Source organism: Aethalodelphis obliquidens, unplaced genomic scaffold (genome assembly GCF_003676395.1).
Source record: "Aethalodelphis obliquidens isolate GAN/ISIS:26980383/991018 unplaced genomic scaffold, ASM367639v1 scaffold10, whole genome shotgun sequence".
In the NCBI taxonomy this organism is placed as follows: Eukaryota; Metazoa; Chordata; class Mammalia; order Artiodactyla; family Delphinidae; genus Aethalodelphis; species Aethalodelphis obliquidens.
In genome coordinates this window covers 7,517,883-7,542,551 of record NW_020837954.1, presented here as the reverse complement: position 1 = coordinate 7,542,551, position 24,669 = coordinate 7,517,883, and the positions used below count along the sequence as shown (strand labels likewise).

The 24,669-nt window shown below is 35.3% G+C and overlaps 1 protein-coding gene across 10 annotated transcripts in view; it reads right to left on the bottom strand.

Annotated features, from left to right (window-relative positions):
- Positions 1-1,152: 1,152 nt before the first annotated feature.
- Positions 1,153-24,669, bottom strand: part of SCFD1 (sec1 family domain containing 1) — a 134,907-nt gene continuing 111,390 nt past the window's right edge. For 2 of the 10 annotated variants that reach the window (XM_027110989.1, XM_027110990.1), the window contains 6 exons: positions 21,247-21,300; positions 17,628-17,680; positions 15,383-15,416; positions 14,816-14,881; positions 7,016-7,084; positions 1,153-1,380 (listed from right to left, as the gene is read on the bottom strand). In XM_027110989.1, the coding sequence (XP_026966790.1) occupies positions 1,357-1,380; positions 7,016-7,084; positions 14,816-14,881; positions 15,383-15,416; positions 17,628-17,680; positions 21,247-21,300 (300 nt within the window). In that variant the 3' untranslated portion in view covers positions 1,153-1,356. Of the gene's footprint in view, positions 1,381-6,809; positions 7,085-14,815; positions 16,791-17,627; positions 17,681-21,246; positions 21,301-24,669 lie in introns of those variants that run through there. The other 8 variants (XR_003433598.1, XR_003433596.1, XR_003433592.1 and 5 more) reach the window with 7 other exon arrangements.

The window sequence follows — 24,669 nt, the reverse complement described above, 5'->3', positions numbered from 1 at the left end:
TAATTTCATTCTTTTACATGTAGCTGTCCAGTTTTCCCAGCACCATTTATTGAAGAGACTGTCTTTTCCCCAATGTAATGGTATTTGGAGGTAGGGTCTTTGGGAGGTAACTGGGTTTGGATGAGGTCATGGGGTGGAGTCCCCACAATGGGATTAGTGCCTTTAAAAGGGGATGGAGGGACCAGAGCTTGCTCTGTACTCTCCACCATGTGAGGACACATGGCTGTCTGCAAATCAGGAAGAAGGTTCTCACCAGACAGTGGATCTGCTGGTACCTTGATCTTAGAATTCCCAGCATCCAGAATTATGAGAAGTACTTTGTTGTATAAGCCACCCAGCCTATGGTAATTTGTTATAGCAGTCCAAACATGCTTTGAATTTCATCCCAGGAATAAGTCACATTAATCAACCACTACTCACCTAGAATTATTTTTCTTGACCTGTGCTTTGGTATGATAGCATTGACTCATGGTAGGTGGGGGTGTGGAAAGAAGCAGTTCTGTTAATTAATGTGTTGTTTTATCTATTATCAGGATGTTGTCTGTAACACTACAGATTTCTCTTGATGAGGCTCATTAGGAGGAAAAGCTCCCTGGCCTTTATAATAGGAACAGTTCTTTTCTCTGGAGCGATTGGTTTGCTTTTATCTTATGACTGCCTTGAGATATATGACTGATCAACATTCCTTTTTAGTGCTATGTGCCAGGCAGATAGGAAGGTTAGAATCAAATTTAACACTTACTTTTACATATTATTTAGAACTTTACAGGATAAATGTTTTGTATTTGTCTGTTCCAGATGTTGTTAATATTTGACTTTTGACATTATATAAAGGAGGGATTTTATGTGATAAAATGTACGTAGCTGTGCCAGACAGAGAAGAGACATTAAAGTGGCTATAAAATCTAGAGGCAACATGGGAAACAAACCATGGGAAGGTAATTTTACAATTAAAATGCTTACAATTTAGGAGATGTAGGAGATTCATGAACCAATGAAATAACACTTGTATATTACATTCTTAAACTTTTACTAGCTTCAATCATAATATATTGGTTATTATATTAATATTTTAACATTATATTCAGACAGCTTTCCTTCCTTCCAAAGTACTTTCTTTCTCATTTGTCAAACATAACAGGAGAGATAATGTACAATGTTAAAATTTATTTCTGAAATGCTTTATTGTTTTAATCAGTACACATTATATTAAGAATAGAATTTCCTTAAAAATTAACAAATAACTCTAAGTTTCACTGTTAGGACATTGATATGAAGAAAGGAAACATCTGGCTCTTTTGACTTTTTACATTTATCCAAGTTCTAAATAGATTCTCATGTTAAGGTTCTTCTGTGTTATTTTTGTCCAAGTTGTGACAGCTAAAACAAAACATAAAAATCATAAATATTACTGTTTTTAATCACAAAGGAAACTTGGGCTTGAATTATATTTGTAAACACCTTAAATGCACACTTTTATCATGGTAAAATCCAGGCTTTCTATTTCATGCACTGCATTTCTAGAATAATACATTTTCATTCAATATTCACCACTAACTCAAATGTTTAAGATTCATAGATATTTAAAAACTGTCATGGCAAAAAGATGTGTAAACATTATATAGGAGTAAATTCAAGTAATGGAAAACAAAAATCTGAGAATAAAAAAATTAATATTAATTCACTATGAAAATGTAAAGAAAAACAACATCATGTGTGACTTTACTGCTGACAGTTCACTTTTCTATATTATTTCTAAAAGAAATTAGAAATATATTTAATATATTTCTAAAGATCATTAAAAGGAAGGGAAAAGGCTTTCAATTCTGGAAGGCTGGGTAAACTATTTCACCAAGTCTATGACAGAGAGATAGAAATTATAAACTTTAAACAAATACAAAAACCAACTACCTGTAGGCAATGGGGAGCAACTGAAAGCAGGTGGCTTCTGGAACAGAATCAACACTTGGAAGGAGGGAATAGCCTGGACTGAGTTCTCTGGTTCTGTGGCTCTTAGCCTGAAGGCAGGCCACAGTTGGTGCTATACTGGCAGCTAAAACTGACAGAAAACCTGCAGTCTTTCTGGACTGAAAAACCAGAGGAAAGAGTTTGGGGGCAACAGACTGTACAGACTAACAAACAAACAGGTGAGATTTGAACTGCTACCCAAGAGACAGAGTTTGAACTTTGGGTTTGACCAACACTCTTCAGAGAAATAGAATTCAGTTTCCAAAATACAACATTCAAAATGTAAAGGATACAATCTAAAATTAGTAAATATATGAAGAAACAGGAAAATGGAGCCATTCTCTAGGGGGAAAGACAATGGAAACCAACAGTGAGATGATCCATGTGTAGTAATTAATAGAACAGGGTTTTTTTTTGGCCATGCCGCATGGCATATGGGATCCTACTTCCCTGACCAGGGATCGAACCTGTGCCCCTTGCATTGGAAGTGCAGTGTCTTAACCACTGGACCCCAAGAGTGGGCCCATAGTAGACCACGTTTTAGAAGCAGCTAGGACAATATCTTCAATGAAATAATGAAAACTAGGCTCACAATGAATGAAAAAAGGAAATCTCAACATAAAAATATAAACTACATTTAAAAAAAATCCAAGTGAAAATTAAAGAACTGGTAAATACATCAAACAGCAGAATGGAGATAGCAGAAGAAAGACTTATTGAATCTGAAGACAGAGTAACTTATAGACGTTAAAGAACAGCATCCTCAGGGATTTGTGGGACACTATAAACAGTTAAACATAAATGTAAATGGAGTCCCAAAAGGAGAGACAAAAGTGGGCATAAAAATTCTTGAAGAACTAACAGCTGAAAATTCCCTAAATTTGGTGAAGGTATAAATTTATAGACTCAGGAAGCTCAGTGATCCCCAAGCAAGATACACAGAAGTCATGCATAGATACATTATAATTAAATTGCTGAAAACCAAAGATAATGATAAAATCTTGAAAGCACCAGAGAGAGATTACGCATTACATATAAATTTACACTGATCTGACCCTGAGAAAACTCTTCAAAAAGAGTCATGTACCAAAATGTTCACTGCAGCTCTATTTACAATAGCCAAGACATGGAAGCAACCTAAGTGTCCATCAACAGATGAATGGATAAAGAAGATGTGGCACATATATACAATGGAATATTATTCAGCCATAAAAAGAAACGAAATTGAGTTATTTGTAGTGAGGTGGATGGACCTAGAGACTGTCATACAGAGTGAAGTAAGTCAGAAAGAGAAAAACAAATACTGTATGCTAACACGTATATATGGAATCTAAAGAAAAAGGTCATGAAGAACTAGGGGCAAGATTGGAATAAAGACACGGACCTACTAGAGAATGGACTTGAGGATATGGGGAGGGGGAAGGGTAAGCTGTGACAAAGTGAGAGAGTGGCATGGACATATATACACTACCAAACGTAAAACAGATAGCTAGTGGGAAGCAGCCTCATAGCACAGGGAGATCAGCTAGGTGCTTTGTGACCACCTAGAGGGGTGGGAGGGAGGGACACGCAAGAGGGAAGAGATACTGGGATATAGGTAAATTATAACTGATTCACTTTGTTATAAAGCAGTTATACTCCAATAAAGATGTTAAAAAAAAATTTACACTGATCTGAATGGCTGCTGACTTCCTATAAGAAACAATGAAAGACAGAAGACAGCGGACTGACATCTTTAAAGTGCTGAAAAACTATCAGAAATTTGTATCCAGAAAAAATATTTATATATATGTATATATGTACAGATGTGTGTGTGTGCATATATATATATATAAAATTATTTAAGAATAAAGGTGAAATAAAGACATTTTCATCTAATAAAAAATTAAGAGAACTCACTGCTAGCATACCAGAGCTACAGTGAATGCTAAAAGGTTTTCAGTCAACAGATGGAAATTAAAATCTATAAGTAGGGGGACTTCCCTGGTGGCACAGTGGTTAAGAATCTGCCTGCCAATATAGGGGACACAGGTTCAAGCCCTGGTCCAGGAACATCCTACATGCTGCGGAGCAACTAAGCCCGTGCACCACAACTACTGAGCCTGTGCACTACATCCTGCGTGCCAGAACTACTGAAGCCCACGCACCTAGAACCTGTGTTCTGCAACAAGAGAAGCCACTGCAATGAGAATTTCTGTGCATCGCAACAATGAGTAGACCCCACTCGCAGCAACTAGAGAAAGCCCACATGCAGCAATGCAGACCCAATGCAGCCAAAAAAAAAAAAAAAAAAAAAGAGAAGCTATAAGTAGGGATGAAGAGCACTGGAATTTATATCCATATAAATGCAAAGATTTATGTCTTTGTTATAAACATGACTGAAGCACAAATGGTAACACTGTCCACTGTCTTGTGAGGTTAATGATGTATGTAGATGTAAAATATGACAATCACAGCATAAATGTTGAGGGTATGTATGGTTGCAAGGTTTCTACATTTAACGCAAGTGGCATAACAGAGCAACCCTAAATTTGTAATGCAGAGATATAGCTAAAAAAAAAAAATCTATGGATGAATTAAAGTGGAATTCTAAAAAGTGTTCAAATAATACAAAGAAAGGTAGGAAAGAGGAAACAGTAAAGTGCTAGACCTAAATCTAATCATATTAATAATTACATTAGATGTTAATAGACCAATAGACTCCAATTAAAAGAGACTGTATAATGGTTTAAAAAAAACAACACAAGATCCACTTATATTCTACCTACAAGATATATGCTTTAAATATAAATGCATAGACAAGTTGAAAGTAAACAGACGGAAAAGTTATAAGATGCAAACTAAGTGTAAGAATGCTAGGGTGGTTATATTAATGTCAGATAAAGCAGACCTCAAGACAAAGAGCACTACCAGATATGTAGAGGAATACTGCATATAAAAGAATCCATTCATCAGGAATATACAATAATAAGTCTGTATGTACCTAATAACAGAACTTAAAAACACAAAAAGCAGAAATTGACAGAACTAAAGGAAGAGACAATTCCACAATCACAGTCAGAGATTTTAATACCAATCTTTCAATACCTGATAGAACTAGACCAAAAAAAAATAAAAATAAAGACATAGAGGATCTAAGTAATGCTATCAACTACCTTGACCAAATTAATGTTTATAGAACCCTTCCTTCAACTTCTGCATAATGCATGTTCTTTTTTAGGTGCATATGGAGTGCTTAACAAGATAGACCATATGTTGGGCCAGAAAAGGAATTTAAATAAATTCTGCAATAATGAACTTACATATAGAATGTTCTATGACAAAAAGGGAATTAAATTAGAAATCAGTAAGAGTAAGATATCTAGAAACCCACAAATACTTGAAACAATAGATCTCTATACATGGGCTAAAGAATAAACTACCAGGTAAATTAAAAATATTTCCAACAATGGTAATAAAAACATAACATCAACATTTGTAGAATGTGACTAAAGCAGTGTTTGGCAACAGTTTAAATTTTATGATTTTCAATGTTTATTTTAGAAAAGAAAAGCTAAAGTTAATGACTTAATGATTATCCAATATCAGAAGCTAGTAAAAGAAGAACAATGTAAACCCAAAGTAATCAACACAAAGGAAATAATAAAAAGTAGAAACCAAGGAACAGAAAACAAATAGAGTACAAAATAGATAAGTAATAAGAACCTCCAGTGTAAAAAAAAAAGTAAAATTCAAAAAAAATAAAATAAAATTCAAGGGTTAAAAAGAAGAAAACAAAGAGAGAAAATTAGCATTAACATCATCTGCTTCATTAAAAATTAATAAAATTGAGAATCTTCTAGTTAATCTAACGAAGAAAAATTCCGTTTACATGATGTTCTAAAACAGACAAGACTAATCTATGGTGGAAAAACATCAAGACAGTGTTTTGGGAGCAGGCTTTGACTAGGAGCAAGGATTGACTGGCAAAGGCCATAAAGGAACTCTGTGGTGTAATGGTTCTGTATCTTGATAGGGGTTTGGGTTATACTCAGGTGAACGAAACATCTGACAAAGTTAGGAATGTACACTTAAGATACGTGTATTTCACTATTGTAAATTTTATCTCCAAAGGTAAAACAACAACAACAACAAACTAAACAAATAATGAAATCTAGTTAATGATATTGGCAATGAAGTATTATGGGGGAAGTGTACTGATAGCTACAATTTACTTTGAAATTAGTACAGGTGGAGCAAGGAATAGAATGAAGAATGGAAAGATGGATAGGTATCTTATAAAGCAAGTACAATAAAATGTTAATGGGGAGTATGCACGTGTTCAGTGCAAATTCTCTTCAGTTTTTCTGTATGTCTGAAATTCTCACAATACCACTGGGCCACCTCATTAAGGTTAAAAATACAAGAACCATATAATGTGGGTAAGAAACTTGTGCTAGAAAAAGATGCTAGGAAGAGCTGCTAAAAACGAGCACAGGGTACAGTTATGATTTTTATGGCAGCCAAGGTAAGGGTGAATGGATATTATTGGTCAGCCTATTGAGCCTCTCAGGTAGTTTAAGCTTTAAAAAGTTGAAGTTAATGTAATTACTGAGAACAGTCATGGAAACAATAGTAAAAGAATGTAAAGACTGTACACCTCAGCTACTGCTGTCATTAACTTTCAAGGTGAATGTAATTCTGCTGTATCAACTGAGCACATACAACCCCTTAATAAGGTTACTTAATTTCTCAGCTCGGCAAAGTCAGAAATGTGGACAGTATGTCAAGGAAATGCTGAAATGAATTTAGCCTAAGTGAGTAACACTACTCCAATTAAAATTTTTCTGAATTAAATTTACCTTTTCATAGATTTGGGATAATGGAAATAATGTTACTTATAAGAGTTTCCTTTATAGTTGTCCATGGTACAACCTTACATTCTTTTAGCTCTATGGCTTTTAGTTTCAGCTGGTTCAGATGAACATGATTATCTTGCTCTCTTCTGAAAAATATCAACAGCAACTTAGGGTATGTTAACAGAAACAAACTAAAAAGTACACTTTACCTGTTTTATGAACTGTGTAGCATTAAAAAGTTCACTGCAGCCATATAAGATGTGCTTGCCTTGTTTCCCCTGTAAAAAAATCAGATACAGAACTCAGATACAAGTAACAAGTAATATTTTCAATATTCCCAAGAAGAGGGGTTAAACCTAATAAGACTTTTGGTTATTCTTAAAAGTTTTACTTTTTTGGGGGGGGAGTATTGGATTTTAGTGTACACATGTCTATCCTAAAATTACATGGAATAAAGGAGTGAGATGGGCATAGTTTTTTTTTTTTCTTCAAAATATAGGTGGTAGGTACACTTCTAGTGCCATTTACACTGAAAATAGAAGGAATGTGATTACTGACACATTTCATGGGAGCCACAATTATTTATAAAATCTTAGGCCAACATTCTTCCAATGTAAGATCTGTAACTACTTGAAGAAAGCATTCTTCAAGTTTTGTTACGCTGAAAGTAGGATATGGTGTGAGTCGCATGGACTGTCATTTCAGACTCATTTGTGATAATACAGTATTTATGTCTTAATATACCCTATTCCATTCTGTAACTCTATGAATTTCATTCTGAATTTTGACAGAATGTTGGAACCCAATTACAAGCAGTCAAACTTTTTGATGGAGAATTTTGGTAAGTTCTTAATGCTGAAATTCTTACATGTATTGTGAACTTGAATGTAAATTTGTAAGATTTTTTTTGTAAAGTAAAAAGCTTATTCCATAACAAAGCAAATATGATTAATTAATCAGGAACAAAAAGAATTACAGCTTTGTAATACAAGATAAGGACATTTCTCTGTGATGTATGAGCCGAATAACATCGCTGGCTGAATAAATGTTCTAGCTGACCTTCTCTGAGAACAAGTAAAACGAGAGTCACACCTCACTCTCCTTTTCTTCAAAATGAGATGGTATGTGCAGCCATAAAATAGGGTCATATAATTGGGATTCTTGAGGCTGTACTCACAAAAGGGTAGAGGTCACAGTACATAGGGAAACATTAGAGGGGTCCAAAACTTCTAGGCACAGCTCCCAGGACCCCATCTCAGTAATATGACACATTTCATTTTCAGCTGTGAACCACCAAGATACAGTGGAGATACCCTGGTCTCAGTGGAGCCCCAGTCTTGTCCAAGGAAGGGTTTTTTTTATACCTCTCTGATCACATAGCCAGAATCAGGCTGCGTGAATAGGCTTAACAGCAGAAACAAGAAAACATGACAGAAACCAGGTGCAAATCAATCTTTACATTTTCCATTAAAGAATGTTGACAAGCTAGTGCAAGTTGCCCCCTAGTCTAGCTTGGACCCTAGCACAGGCCTATTTTAAACACTAGTTAATACATTTCATTCAGGGTTGGCCTAACATTAGCACAGGGTATATTAACTAGCTGAGATTAATCTTGTGCTTATATAAGTACATTCCCTCTCCACCCTTGACAAGCTTGCTTAATTCTAATTATTTGTCATCATTTTTCATCTTTTATAGCATTTATAGAATACAAAAACAAAGATAAACACAAAAATTCTAATCTTTTGATCATCCAGTAAGGTAGGTATAGCTTTAATTTTTAACACCTCAGTTTAGTAATATTTCAGTGTAAATTTATTCTTAATTATGCACAAATTTGATATTTCTTCCTGCCATTAAAAATTGAACTAATGTACTAATACCTTGATTCTATGTAACTATTAATTATTAACTAAATCTAGTTAATTCTCTAGCCAATCACCTTCCATCAAAAGAACAACTTGTGGTGGCTTTAAGTAAAATTCCCAATACATTTGGTCATTGATATCAGTATTATCAAATGTCTTGTTAAAAATCAATCCATTTAATTTTTATCAAATACATCAGTGTTATACCAAATAGCAGTTACATTGTAAGTCAGACTAACATCATTACTAAATAAATCACCTAGAATCATTATAGTATTTTCTTTGCCTTCCCAACAAAAATGGCACTTGCCCGTTGTTTTGTGAACTGGTATAAATCAAGTGCCATGTTAGATACATTCTCAATTACAAGTCTCTTGTAGGCATAAGCCGTAAGTTTTGTTTCATACTACAAGGTTGCACTAACATGGGTTTCCGATGTCATGAGGGAGGCTGTCATAGACCTACTAGCTCAGTTTCCCCTGAATGGGGCTGAATGATAGGAAGAAGATGAAGATGAAGATTACTCAGAACAAAGGAAACAGTAAAACCAAACAGGATTAAAAAACAAAGAATTCTCAGGATAATTAAACTACATGGCTTAGCAGCTACTAAACATTAATGGCTGTATGAAAAACCCATAGGTAACAGCAAACTTAATGGTGAAAGATTGGATGCTTTGTCCCTAAGATCAGGAAGAAGATAAAGAGGTCTGCTCCGGACTCTTAAATATTGTACTGGAGGGTCTAGCCAGGGTAGTTAGGCAAGAAAAACATTCCAGATAGGTTAAGGAAGAAGTTAAACTAATTCTATTCAGAGATAACATGATCTTGTATATAGAAAATCCTAAAAATCCAAAAAAACCCACAAACCATCAGAACTAATAAATGAGTTCAATAGGGTTGCCGGACACAAGATCAATATATAACAATCAGATTTCTATACAGTTGCAAAAATGAAATGAAAACAATTCCATCCATAATAGCATAAAAAAATACATAGGAGTAAACCTCAAAGAAATACAAAGCTTAAACTCTGAAAATAACAACAAACTGCAAAGGAACCAAAAAATGTTGAAAGAAAAAGATCTAAATGAACGGAAAAACGTTCCACGTCGTGGATTAGAAGACTTAATAGTGTTAAGTTTTGGGGAGTATTTTCATCTTATCTACAGATTCAACGCAATCCCTATCAGAATCCAACTGCCATTAACAGCTGATCCTCAAATTCATATGGAATTGCAAGGAACCCAGAAAATCCAAAACAATCTTGAAAAAGGATAAAGTAGGAAGACTCATATATCCTGATTTCAAAACTCACTACAGTGTAGTACCGGCTCAAGGACAGACCTATGGATCAATGGGATAGAGTTGAGAGTCCAGAAATAAACCCATACATGTATGGTCAACTGATTTTCAACAAGCCTGCCAAGACTGTTACCAAACCACAAGTCCATGTGCCTGACGCACAGTGAGGCCAAACAATACCAAAACGTCGAAGTTTGGAACAGAGAAAGGTTGATTGCAGGGCCATGCAAGGAGATGGGTGGCTCATGCCTTTAAAACCCCAAACTCCCTGAAAGCTTTCAGTGAAGACCTTTTTATAGGAGAAGTGAGGGAGGGCTTGGTTAGTTGTTGCAAACTTCTTGGTGTCAGATCCTTTGTTCTTGAGGTCAGGTCATGGTTAGGTAACCATGTTCCTGTAAATCTCCACCAAACAAATGTTATTCTCTGTTCTGACAAGAAAGGGCAAGGTCCCAAGGCACAACTTTCACCTTCCAAGGTCCAGGTCCTGGCTAAGAGGAGGCAGATCTCAGTTGGTGGCTCCTTCAGGGCCAGGTCCCCAGACCCTGCCCAGCTGTCATCACTGAGGGAGCCAGGCACCCAGGACTCAACTGGCCCTCAGGCTCCTCAGGCCGCCCATATGGCGGGGGCCAGGTCCCGCAGACTGTGTCCCATGCAGACTGCCACCGCCATCAGGTCATGGAGGTAGGGATGGGGGAGAGGTTCACCGCCGCCTCAAGGCCTGTGCCTGGCCAGTGTGGTGGCCTTGGCGAGGGCTCTAGAGCCCTGCAGGACACAGCCCCCAGCCTGTTCCCTGGGGCCCTCCAGCTCATCCACTGGCCTGAGGCTAGGTGAGCTGGAGGGCCCCAGGGAGGAGGCCAGGATCTGCCTCTTACCTCGCTCCGCCTGACCACCACTCTGCCGACCAATGACTGAGCGGGACCTCCTAACCCCGGCTCTAGTTAGTGGTCTCTCAGTAACTGTTGCCTGGTAATGGGTTGCCCAGTAACAGCACCCAGCAAAGGCTTCGTGCTAAGGGCTGCATACTGCCTCCCTCTATTACAAGACCACTCAGTGGGGAAAAATAGTCTTTTCAATAAATGGTGCTAGGACAACCTGGATAGCCATATGTAAAAGAATGAACTGGACTTTTTTCTATATACAAAAATTAACTCAAAATGGATCAAAGACCTAAATGTAAGAGCAAAAACTATAAAACCTATAGAAGAAAACACAGGAGTAAATTTTCATGACCTTGGCTTTGGCAAAGAATTCTTACATACGACACCAAAAGCACACGCAACAAAAGAAAAAAATGAAGGTTTGTACTTTAAAGGACACCAGGTAGAAGGAGAAAAGATCAAAGAATGGGAGAAAATATTTGCAATCATATATCAAGATAAGGGACTTGTATCTAGATTATATAAAGAACTCTTACAAGTCAGTAGTAAAAAGGCAAAATAACCCAATTAAAAAATGGGCAAAGGATCTCAATAAACATTTCTCCAAAGAAGATATATAAATGGCCAATAAGCACATGAAAAGATGCTTGACATCATTTAAGTCATCATGGAAATGCAATCAAAACCACAATGAGACACCACTTCACACCCACTAGTACAGCCGAAATCAAAAAGTCAGATAAGTCCTGGCAATGATGTGGAGAAATCAGAACCCTCATACACTGCTGGTGGGAATGTAAAATGGTGCATTTTACATTATTTTTGGAAACAATCTGGCAGTTCCTCACATGGTTAAACACAGTTATTATGACCCAGCAATTCCAAATACATGTTTACATAGAATTACACTGGCCTATTACCTATGGTTCCAGGTGGACAGCAATAGGTTTTACCCAGAATAGACACTCATTTTGGATTTGGACTTACACACCTGGTGACTAAAGCAAATACCTTTAACACCTTTAACATCACAGCAGAAACTGTTTCAATTTGGACTTCCTTTATGTACATCACTTGACAAAGAAACCCATTTTGCTGCAGGTGCAGTTCAACAGCATGCTAAGAAGCGTACACAATAGACCGACATCATATACCTTACCAAACACAAAGTAGTGGACTGACTGAAAACTGAAACTGACATTTGAAACATCTACTTTCTAAATTAGGCACATCTCTTTCTAATAAGAGACAGAAAGAGTGGCTTGCATGACAGAATGTGTGTTAAAACATAACAGGCATTTAACTAAAAGGGGAATCAACAGCAAAGAGGTTGTTGAGATACCGTAGGAGAAACAGGGGAGGGAGGAAGTGGGGTAGTAACACAGAAACCACTAAAAATTTCTCCTGCATTTCTAAAAATGTTTCTTTTTCTCTGCCTGATCCTGTAGTACAGGGACATGAATCACATTTATAAGGTCTGAAGAAAGGATTAACTGCAAACAAGACATCAAGACAATACCTCTAAATCTGTCTGAGGAATGATGGAATGGGATGTTTCTTTTCATCTGTGTAAACTGGGATTAATAGTTTCTGCATCTGTACTAACCAGTGGATAACACAGTCCTATAAACTCGCACTTATCCAACCTGCCTCCTGTGACTGGGAATGAAGAAAGGGGAAAGTACTGGCCAATCTCATACTGTTGCCAGCTCTATGGATCAGGCGTCTTGCTGAATCTGATCGTCTTCTAAACCAAGGGCCAAATTCTGGGTAAGAATTAATGACACATGGACGATGGAGAAGTCTTGATTCTCAGGAAGGTAACCAATAAGTAAATAATACCAAAAAAAGAAAAAAAAAGCTAATATTATCTTGGTACCTTGCAAGAGGCTGACAGCAAGAGAATAATACTCTTACCTATATTTATAGATGCCCATAACACCTGCAGAAATAGCCTCCTTTATTTGAAGCTGAAGGTCCAAGATGGGTTCTGGGAGGTTTATGAAAGATTTAATCTGGGCTTATTCACGTGCTATGTTTTGATGATGCCAATAACATCTAGGGGATAAACACCTAGAATAATTCTAATGCTTCCTTTTGTTTTACGTATTCTCATTTTACAGGTTTTATATATTTCAGAGGACCCCTTTTGGGAGGCAAAATTAGGATATTGTTGCTGCTCAAAGGCATACAAAAGAATCTGTTCAACAAAAGAGCCAAAGACCATTGTGTAAATATGAACCTGATTGATGATCTGTTAAGAAAGGTGCCTGGATACAGGGACATAAAATTCCTGTTACATGCCTGATGAGTCATAGTATCATGTGCCCTACTACCTATACACCATGTTTTGGTGGGTGGAGGGTAATAATCAAGGTAAAAAAAATATTTTGTAACCTGAAACCAAGTAAAGAATAACTTGGTGGGCTTACATATCTACCACTGATAACCCTGATGTTGTTCTGATGGAGGTGATTGATCAGAGAAAGAACTAGACTTAGTTAATAAACAATTAATTGTTACATTGATTCAACTTATTAATACATTTCACAAAGTTAAAATTTCTGTGGTGGAGAGAGGTAAGAGTTGTGAGGCCTATACATGATTAAAAACAAGTTTGCACTGGAATATCTGGTAAACTGCAATGTTTCTTTAAAGTTATACCTGCATTTCAGGTGTAACAAATGGTTAGTATTTGTTAGTATTTTGGTTTTTATCCTTCCTGTTTTTCTGTCCTATAATGTAAAAGAAAAAAGCAGAAAGAATGCTGACAAATGTAATTAAGAAAGCTTAACCAAGGATGGGGTATAAGTACAGGATTAATTTCAGCTGGTCTGTTGTAACCCTGTGTTTATCCTTGGGAACACACCTGGAACCAATCATGTTGTTGACCCTTGGCCAAATCTGAATGAAATAGATTAATATAGTCCTGCCCAAGGTTCACAGATAGACCAAGGGACAACTTGCACTAGTTTGTCAGCACTGTTTAAAAATTGTACAGATTGATGGTTTACACCTGGTTTCTGTTATGTTCCCGTGGTTTTTGCCTTTGAGCCTAGTCATGCAGCCCGATTCTGGCTATATGAACAGAGAGGGGTATAAAAGACCTCTCCTAGTATAAGATGGATGCTCCCGAGACCAAGGTATAGCTCTTAGTGGTGGTTCACATTCTGAAGCATGTTATGTGCAACTGAGCTAGGATCCTTGGAGGTACCTGGTGGTTTTGAAGCTCTGTGACATCTGCCTATGTATTTTTTTCTACTGCTGTACCAAAACCTCTACCTTTATTGAAGTCTTATGTAATACAGGACATAAGGAATAATCGTTATTCAATATTAAGTGAATTAAATGAAGATTACAAAATGTCATTGCAACAATCACTAGTTCTGTTGCCTCTACATTTTAAATGGTGTTTTTGCTCTTCAAGTTACACCCTTCCCTTCATATTCTTTTGCTTAGTTGTCTGTCACTCCCTGCTGCTGTCAGTTTTGAATAGCACACCACTTCTAACGTGCTACCTCTAAAGCACCTGTTTGCTGAAAAAGCAGACATTCCAAGTTTGTTCGAAGTATGTTGCTGACTTAGGTCAATAAGATGAGAGAAAAGTGCTTATTATTCAGGTAAATGGGGTTCGGTAAATCATCTCACCAAGGGAGACATTTTTAGAACAGGGGCTTATTTGAGGTATCTAAACATTTAAAGTCAAAATAAGATAGCTGCAAAGTACATTACATCAATAAGGTACATTATTTTCCAAATCAAGTAAAATTTTAGGCCAGAAATGTGACAGGAAAACAATGAACATATGGGCATTTTTCCCTATCTGCTGGATTTTTAAACTACCTCTAGAAAAGGGGTTATGTAAGAATCAGGGGAGCCACCAGAGAATGTTAGTATGTTAAAGACATGGAACAACTGTGAAACCTCAAATGATAAAAGAATATAAAGGTCAAATGTACCTTTATGTAGTCAACAAGATTTTGATATTCAATGTAGTTGCCTCCTCCCACCACAAAAACAATTGCCTAAAAATGCAAACAGAATAAAAATAGGTAAGTTAAAAGAAATAGTTAAAACAGTATTTTAACTCTCAAACATGGGGTATAGTCTGGAGCCCATTCCACAACTTAGGATGTGATCCCTTGCTGGCTAGTATTTTTTTACCTAAGTGCCTGATGCTACTTCAATTATAAAGAAATTTATTTCTTAGAAAAGTCTATAAATTTATAAATTTCTAATTTCTATCGAGTAGTAAAATGAAGTGGAGATTTTTCAGAAACAATTCTGAGGAAAATAAACTTCATCCTTCAATTAAACAATACCAAATAAATCCAAAGGGCTTTTTCCAAAAGTTATTTTTGAATTTGTCATTTATAAAGAATCTTAGGTACATGGAATTGGATTTATCAAGACTGCCATACAGTAATCATCATAAAGCTATGTTTAGGACAAAGATATTCTTCAAGACTGCTTGGTTACCTTTCATCCTTCCATTTCAGAGACAGAAGATTTTTATATGAACTTACCTCTTGAAATGGATTTTTGTTCCTTGGAACTGAGCTGTAAGAACAACAACAAAAAACACACACGAAAATTTCACCCAAAGCTTCACTTAAGGATAAAATAGGCATGGGAAACACATAGACACACGCACGCACTATTAGCTATGTATTTACAATTCTTCTTCCTTCACCTTCTTTGAGCCAGGTAGTGAAGTGGGATTCAGAGGAACAGCTAGATGAAGTACATATCTCAGTGTCTAAAAGGGAATGGGACAACTTGTTGACTTCAAAATAAAATTCTAGGAGAAGACTGAGAGGGAAAAGGAAAGACTGAGCAACAGTTCCCACGAGGAGTGGAAATCTGAGTATAAGGTGAATTAATAAAATATATACTTTAGTGGTAAATTATGTAAAATTTTTACCATACTCAACAGATTACAGTTTGTGGGTATCTACATTTGTGAAAAAACTATGCAAACACATGTATGGGAAGGATAACAATTTAGAAAGCAAAGAGGGGATGGAAGAAGGGATGTGTATTTTGCTATAGCTTTTTAATATTTATATATTAATTACATATTTATATATTTGTAATATATTTCAAAAATACTTTCTTGGTGTCAAAGAGATCTTTTAATAAACACAATTTTCAAAGCTTTTGTGAGTCAAATATATATTTGTTTTGAGTGCTAAAATAGGCTTTACAAAGATAACTTAGGTTTTCCTCACAAGCCATTTTTGAAAATCTCAACCAAGGGGAGAGAGCTATTATAACCTCTCAATTATTCACAGGTTGATTCCACAGTTCCATCTTTTCCTCATTTCTGTGGCCTGTGTCAATATTCCACAGAAGGAGCCAGTAGCTGCCCTGACAGAAATGCCTCACAAACTTCCTTCTAGAGTGCTTTAAGTTCCTCTAAGAGTAGACATGAGATGAGGAGACGTGAGACTTAAATAGCACAGCATTACTAGTTATTAAAAACCAAGATCTAATTGTGATGAGACAGCTCAAGAGAAGGCTGAGTCTATTAAAAAATGAAACTGTGTTTCACTGTCTTATCAATGCTAATATTCCTCCTCATTATCATGCATAAACTATAGGGAAGATTAAAAGAATTTCTCAGAAGTTTCTAAAATGCAAAATATATCTACTGATGCAAACACGAGGAAGGAAAAATTGTAAGCTCGAGAACATCAAGAGTTGCAAATCCACCATTTTAAAGTGTACAATCTGGTTTTTAGAATATTTGCAGAGTTGTACAACCATCACCACTGTCTAATTTCAGAACATTTTAATCACCCGCCAAAGAAGCCCCATACCCATTAGTTGTCACTCCTCATTCTCTCCCTTCTATAATTTATTCTTTGTCAAATTCTTTCTTGCCAGCTGCAGTTGCTACCAGCAGCTTCTTTTGTAACTTTGGTAGTGTTTCTGATAAGTTCACAAAAAAGAATAATCTTTTAGGTTACCAAAACAATCTAATAATCAACTTTCTAGTGACTAGATTATCTGTTCTGACTACCTACAAAGATGTGAAAGCTTGGGATAGAGCAAAGACAAAGTTCTAAAGATCCCAAACATAGGGTATAGGCAATAAAGAAGCTTCACCCAAGTTTTGGTGCTAAAGACCATCCCTCCAGGAAGGTTTTTCCCTCCTAATTCTGCCTATTCTTTTTCTGTATCTTGTAGGCTATTCTTCATACCACCATGGATTAAATCTTAAAAAATAATATCCAAAATAAAGTTAACAAATACCTTACCATACCATGTTTGTCATAAAGTATATAAATTATTTGCAGAATGTTTCATTGCTATAAGGAAGTATTCACAGCAATGATTCCCAGGGGCTTAGATTTTATGGACCAGTTAAATAAAAAGCCAACAACTGGTATCCAACATAAAGCTCCCATCTTTTCATTTGGTCCAATAAGAATATTCATTTAAAAACACACAGATTATCCAAATTCTCTTCACCCACACATAGTTTGTAATACCCCCATCATTTCATTAAAAACAACAAACATCAAAATGTATTTTTTTTGCATGTTACACTTGGAAGGAAAAGCATCAAAGTGTTAGGTATAATTACCAGTGATTACTTCTGGGTAAAGAGATTATACATACTGTTTACTTACCAGTTTTCTATATAGTTTGAATTTTTAATAATAAGCAGTTACTGATGTATAACAAAAAATCAGTAAAGTTATTTCCGTTCTTGGTGGGGGTGGGGAAACCTACAACAAATTGTACAAGACGAGAGCTGCTTACCTGTCATTGCCCCGCAGCATTTTGGGATCAAAATATCTATAGTCATCAGTTTCCTATTAAAAAAAAAAAGAGAACTCTACCATGACTATGGAATTTTTCTTTAGAAAGTTCAAGTTTGGCTTATTTTAAGAATACTTGATGAATCTACTAATGAATCTATTAATTTGGTAGAGTGGGTAACCACCATCAACATTTACCGAGCAATTACTATGTGTTAAACGTTGTTCTAAGTAAAATTACATAATCCCCTATCACCTATGAGGTAGTTATTATTATCCCTATTTTTCAGATGGGCAAGTTGGGGTACAGAGAAGTTATTTATTTTAACTTTCCTAAAGTCACATGACAAGTAAGTGTGGGAACTCCAGGATTTGAACCCAGGTAGTCTAGTTTCAATACCCCAGCTCTTAACCACTATGCATATTGCTTCTCAAAAATATACCTGTTTTGACATAGAAAACAAATTTATGGTTACCAAGGGGGGGAAGGGGTGGAGGGATAAATTAGGAGTTTAGAATTAACAAAAGAATACTACTATATATAAAATAGATAACCAACAAGGACCTACTGTATAGCACAGAGAACTATATTCAATATTCTGCAACAAGCTATAAGGGAAAAGAATCTGAAAAAGAATATATATATATAACTGAATCACTTTGCTATATACCTGAAACTAACACAACACTGTAAAATCAACTATACTTCAAAAAAAAGTAACTAAGAAAAATAATATACCTGTTTTATAACCTAATGTACTTAAATATTCTTGCTTTTAGAATTTATTATATTATTATTATATGTCTATGATTTTACTGAATGTCCAGAATACCTAATACAGGTTCACAATCTCTCATAATTGAAACCTCTGCAGTTAGATGTATTTTGGAATTTTGAATTTAAAAAATTGCATATAGATAATGTCATGCATAAACTATATATAATATTCATAGAGGGCAGCACCCCATCATCTAACACGTTAATATTTCTGGAGCTAAACAGATGAATATTAACATAAAGTAGGATAAATCAAAAGTACGAAGAACCTCAACTTGAGTTAAGGTTAGGTTTTGCCACCAAATGAGTTATATAAAATCTCTTAGTTTTCAGAACTCTTGGACTTCAGAAGTTGTGGATAAGGGGTTGCTGACCTCCATACTACATTGGAAACTAGCTTCTTGATATTAAAGGAGCTGGAAAGTACTGCTTTACTGTTTATAATGTAGTCACTTCCTAATCTCTGCCTCCTTTGCCCTCCATGGTACAATCAGCCAAAGGAACTCATTCTTTTCTGAAACGTTATCTGGTTCTTTTCTGGATGAACCTACTCAAACGTGATCAATGACAAACCATGCATTGTTGCCACTACCTAGTCCTGCATTCAATGGTGGACGATGCTAATCAATCACAGAACTCTCCCTGAACCCAAAGGCAGTGCCATAATCCTTCAACACTTTGCTCTAGGAAACCGCTACTAGCCAGATGTACAAGGGAAGATGAAATTTACCTGGTATCTTGCCTAATCCCTTTCTTTCATTATATCCAATCAAGACAAATCAAAGAACACTTAATAAACGTTAGTGATAAGAATTCATCTAGAATTAGGTTATAGCATCTTAAAGCCTTTGAGATACGATATATTCAAGATGACTAGTCAGGTCTAACTTAGTACACTTTGTTAATCTCTTCAAAGCCTCCAAATCAATTTGTCAATATGGGAACAAGACAGGGATAAGAGAGGAAGCAGGCATCTGTCTCATCTAGCAGATGGATGAAAAAATGCTTTCAAAGTTGAAAAATTTTACTTTTTATAATTAATTAAAAAATATCTGTCTGTAGTAATGTGCCTTCAGTTATAAAGTCCAAGTCAATAGAACTGATAAATGAACTTACAGAACTTGGAGAAACATAAGACCTATAATTTAGCCATCTGTATGTCTATGACAGATATGTGGAAGGTGTGTATATGCTGGAATGAGTAGTAGGCAGGAATTCAGAAGTAGTGGGTATTTGGTTCCAATTCTGTTATTAAAAATAGTGTGCCTTGGGAAACGTCACAATATCTCTTGGTTTCCTCTCCTTCACAGTTAAGATTCTACAGTTTCATTAAACTCTAAAGTTCTATGATTCTACGAAGGGCATGGCTCTTGCCCTAATCAATATAGCACAGTGGTGAAAAATGTGGCCTGTTCAGCTCTGCCATTTTTTAGCTGTGTGTCCTTGGGCAAGTTAATTGTGCCACAGTTTCTTCATCTATAAAATGAGAATAATTTAAAAAAGTAGTATTTTTCTTAGAAGGTTCGAATGAGGATTAAATGAGCTATATGAAAAATGTTTTGACTGGTTCCTGGCTAAAGAAATGCACAATAAATGTTAGCTATTATCATTATTACTGTCCTTATCCATCATCTCGACTTCTAGATTAGGGACAGCAACAAAATATCCTGAACTTGCCTAACCCCTTGTGGATATGGTGTCTAAAGTTTTGCATTTGTTTATATTTTTAATCTTTATTATTGTTTGGGGTAATATCTTCCAGAAATTTACTGCCTATTATGAAGTAGTAGTCTATAAGACAATTAATCATAAATCATACTTCTCTCAGGCTTTTCAAGAAGCATTCCTTCTTCATATATTCTAGGATGTAGTAATAAATCTATTTTTACTACATTGTATACCACTTTCTCTATATTGATTCCCAGATAGAAGAATCCAATCCTTTTTAGCTTATCATTATAGACAATTCTCTCATTCCTTTCATAACTGTAATTGCCCCTTTTTGGGCTTTTTTTTAACACTATATCTTTGTTTTCACATGGACAGATTTTAAAATTTGTTTTTGTTAATTTCCTTTAATGTTATAATAATGTTTTAACAATTACAAAATAATGACATATTTAACTGAAGATTCTGTTCTCACTCTCTCTCTCAGCCTGGTATCCTAAGTCTTGATGCCAAGTCTATAGTGATTCAGATCAACCCAGATGAGGGTTTTGATCATGCGGCTTTTCTCTATTCCAGATAACCACTCTATTTCTAGTTGCCACAGTAACAGGATGGGCTCTTTTATGAAACAGATTGTGATGATTTTTGCATTCCTTTCTTGAATTATAAACAGATAGCTTGAAAACCCATTCTTTAAGTAAATGCTCATATTTATTTACCCATTTAGCTCTTCATCAAACAATTTCTCTCTCAATTTACCTTTCAGCCCCAAAGAACTTGGTGCCATCTGAATACATGCACTTAAAATTTTTACTATGCACTCCTCTCCTAATTTCATTTCATAAAATTAAACTGATCTGGTACTCTTTATAGTACACCAACTGATGCTCACTAGTTCTTTTTTATTTATAGAAACTTGCTCCTTAGGACATATATAGGATATAATCTACATTTACTTTGGATGAAAGCTGGCCAGAGTGATGTAGCAGCTGAGAAACCAATTCCCATTTATCTGTGATAATGGCTAAAAAAGGCTGTTTGAGAACATGGACTCTTTCCTTTCCAGCATGTAGTCTGCTGTGATTAAGCCCACAACAAACTCTGAGTTTATCACTTTTTGTATATAGTCTGGTATGTTCAAGAACTTACAAGTACAGTGTTATATGCTACTCACAGCGTTTGACTTCATCTCCATGAGATTGTCTAAAATACGAGTAACAGGTAGATTCTGTGGAAGAGATCAGTGAGTATTTTGTTAAATATTAGAAGAAATAACAAACCAAAATTCTTCTCTAGTAGCAAAACAACCTAATCATTCTATAGTTCAGTATGCTTACCTTTCAATTAAACACATTCGAAGATTAAGTATTCTGTGAATGGTGTCATAGTTGTAAATACCCTTGGCATTATTCAAGGTTCCATAGAAAAAACGTAATTTTTAAAAATGTGTAGGTGTATCCAGGTTTTAGTACAAATACATATTTGGGCTTTTTACTTTGTTGGATGTCTGCTTTTTAACACCCGTAATTGTAAGCTTTTAATTGAGTAAGAATCCCCACCCGCTTTTTTTCATTTCCTTTCTGCAGATTTATTTAAAAAATAGTACTTTAAGTTTGCAGAAATATATGAGATTAAATGACCTAACAGAGTTTTTTCATTTCTAATGTATATTCTTCTAGCCAATAAGATACTTGTGTTCTTTGAAAAAATGGGGAAATGGATGCACACACAACTTTACTGACCGCTTTAATTTTGCCTGGGATAAATTCCAAATTTTCAATGACATACTATATTATCTTCTTACAAAACACATTCCACTTTGAACATAAAATGTATAACACTGGTGTTGACAGAAGATTGCCCCTTGACATGCTTACATGCATGGGGATATGAAATACTATTGCTATGTTTCAATCTGACCATTTTAACCATTATTTTGAACGTAACAACACATTGGGTACAGAAAATTTACTAAGTGACTATTATGCCTATTCAAAGTACCTTCCTACTGGGATGGTATTCTGCCCACTTTGAACTGATATTTCCTTTGTGAACTGTACAGAATATTCTGGAAAGAATAGTTTTGTATCTTAGAGATTTCATACAACAGAGGCAACATTAAATCTCATTATTCAAATAACTGTAGATAACACATTACTATTTTACAAGTTTTACTTTCTGTAGGTCATAAAACATTTTATTGTTACTAAAATGGACCATCACTAAGGAAAATGCTGCTTTGCCCAGGCAGAAAATACGCATTTCTTTTTCCTTTTCCTTTCTCTAGATCGGCAAGTAAAAATCTTTCAAGATAATCTTAGGCAAGTAAAATTAAAGTTATTTCATTATTCTCTGATATTTTTGTTGGCCAGGAACTTCTTAATATAAACACAAGCACCAAATGTTCAAGCTGACTGAATGTACTTCCTGAATTCTATTTAGAATTTGAAAGAGAGCTCAAAATTTTACCTTTTAAGTTTTGTTTCAAATAAACTTGAGTTTGTTCACTTAAGAATGTAAGTCTAAACCATAACTTTCTCTAAAGAATAACTGGGTACAGATTTAAATCTATAAAAATGCTTTCAAAAGAAAAAACTACAGTTACAAATTTGTTCTAAGTAACACCAACAAAAGATGAAGTACTTTGCAACATAACAGGAACAATAAAAAGAATTCTGGAGCAAGGCAACATTATAAATTATAATATTTTACTAAAATTAATTTTATATCCATTTCTCTATTTACATTTTTTTTTTTTTTTTTTTGCAGTGCACGGGCCTCTGTTGTGGCCTCTCCCGTTGTGGAGCACAGGCTCCGGACACGCAGGCTCAGCGGCCATGGCTCACGGGCCCAGCCGCTCCGCGGCATGTGGGATCTTTCCGGACCGGGGCACGAACCCGTATCCCCTGCATCGGCAGGCGGACTCTAAACCACTGCGTCACCAGGGAAGCCCCTCTATTTGCTTTGAATTCTCCGTTTAGCTCTCTGAATTGTACTATGGTATTAGATATGTGCAATGGAGAAAAGGTCAGAAAAGATTTTATATAATTGATAAAGCCATATGAGTCATATTACTTTTATTGTATTTGTGAAAATAACTGGAAATTTGAATATTTCATTTAGTATAAAAATAAGATTTTTCTAAAAGGTAGTTAAATTTTACTTGGCATTTCATATCTCTGCTGTATCTGAAGATAAGCCTGCTAGTGAATAGGTCATTAAATAACACGAGAAAAATTTCTTTCTAGCAGTACAGTTCAGAAGTTTAAGAGCCCAGAGACGATTCTTTATGTTTTTGTTTGGTCTTTACAAACAGATAACACCAAAAGAGTCATCTACCAGTGCCACACCACACAATAATTCACACACTGTCACACATTAAGGAAAACTTGCAGTGTAGAGAATGATAAAGGAAATACATAATGTCTTTAAAGGCCTAAGAAAGAGTACTTCAGGAAACAACTTCTGAGAGCTCTGTCATCAACTAATGCTCTATCTGGCCTATACGAAGACTTAAGTTAATCATTTTAAAATGAATTTTATATTGATAATAATTTATATCTAAGATAACTAAGTTCTACTAATTGAAAAAACTGAACTGTGGCAGCTAACAGAGAGAAAACAGCAGAACAAAACCATACAATTTTCTTCACTCAACAAATGGTCTGTTCACTCATCTTTAAAGACACAAAAAAATTGTGTACCTCAATAACAGAGGTATAAATGAAATTTAATCAAATGAAAGCCCATTATTTTAAAAATTCCCAAGGATATATTTCATTGTTTTTAGAAACTGTTTCAGAAATAAAATGAAAAATATTATTGTCTAGGTTACTAACTAAATTTTTATTAGTAGAAAGCCTCTATATCTATTTAGATTTGAGAGACAGAATCCCATACATGTGAATATCCTAAATTAAGGATCACTATTTCCAAGATGTTCAAATTTCAAATATATGAACTAGAAATATTACTGGGAGAAAAAAAATACAGTGAGAAATTAATTTCTAGAAATCCTTAATAGTTTTATGACCATAGTCACGTTTTATGATTTTAGTCACTGGAAAAGTTTAAATAAAAACAATGTTAATTTTTGTCTCTGATGGCATAATTGCTTAAAAACAAAATTAAAATAAAATATGCAAAGAAATTAAAAAACAGACAATCTAAAAAACATAATACAGGCCTATATCCAAAACAGTTAAAAACATTTTTCCCCTCTAATTCTCCTAGGATTAGCCACTTGTTGCCCTGTATTGCCATCTGGTCTATGGTGACTATTTCCAACTCCCCCCCGACCCCGCCGCCCCTGCCCTACCCTGGGTAGCCTTGGATTTGGGATGATACTCTGACGATGAACTAGGCAGTGAAGTTGGGACAAGAGTCGCTGCTGTCTTGATTATCAAAGTCCTGAAGAATGAAAAGCAGTATGTGTACTTTCTTGAAGAGAATACTTATCTGGAAGACTGTATTAGCCAAGTAAAGAATAAGATGGAGTATGCGGATGTTGGAAAGTTGTCAGTGAAGCAGATAGGAGGAAGGGGAATAGGATGGATCATCTATTTCCAAAATTTAAAAATTATAAATCAGAAGGGAT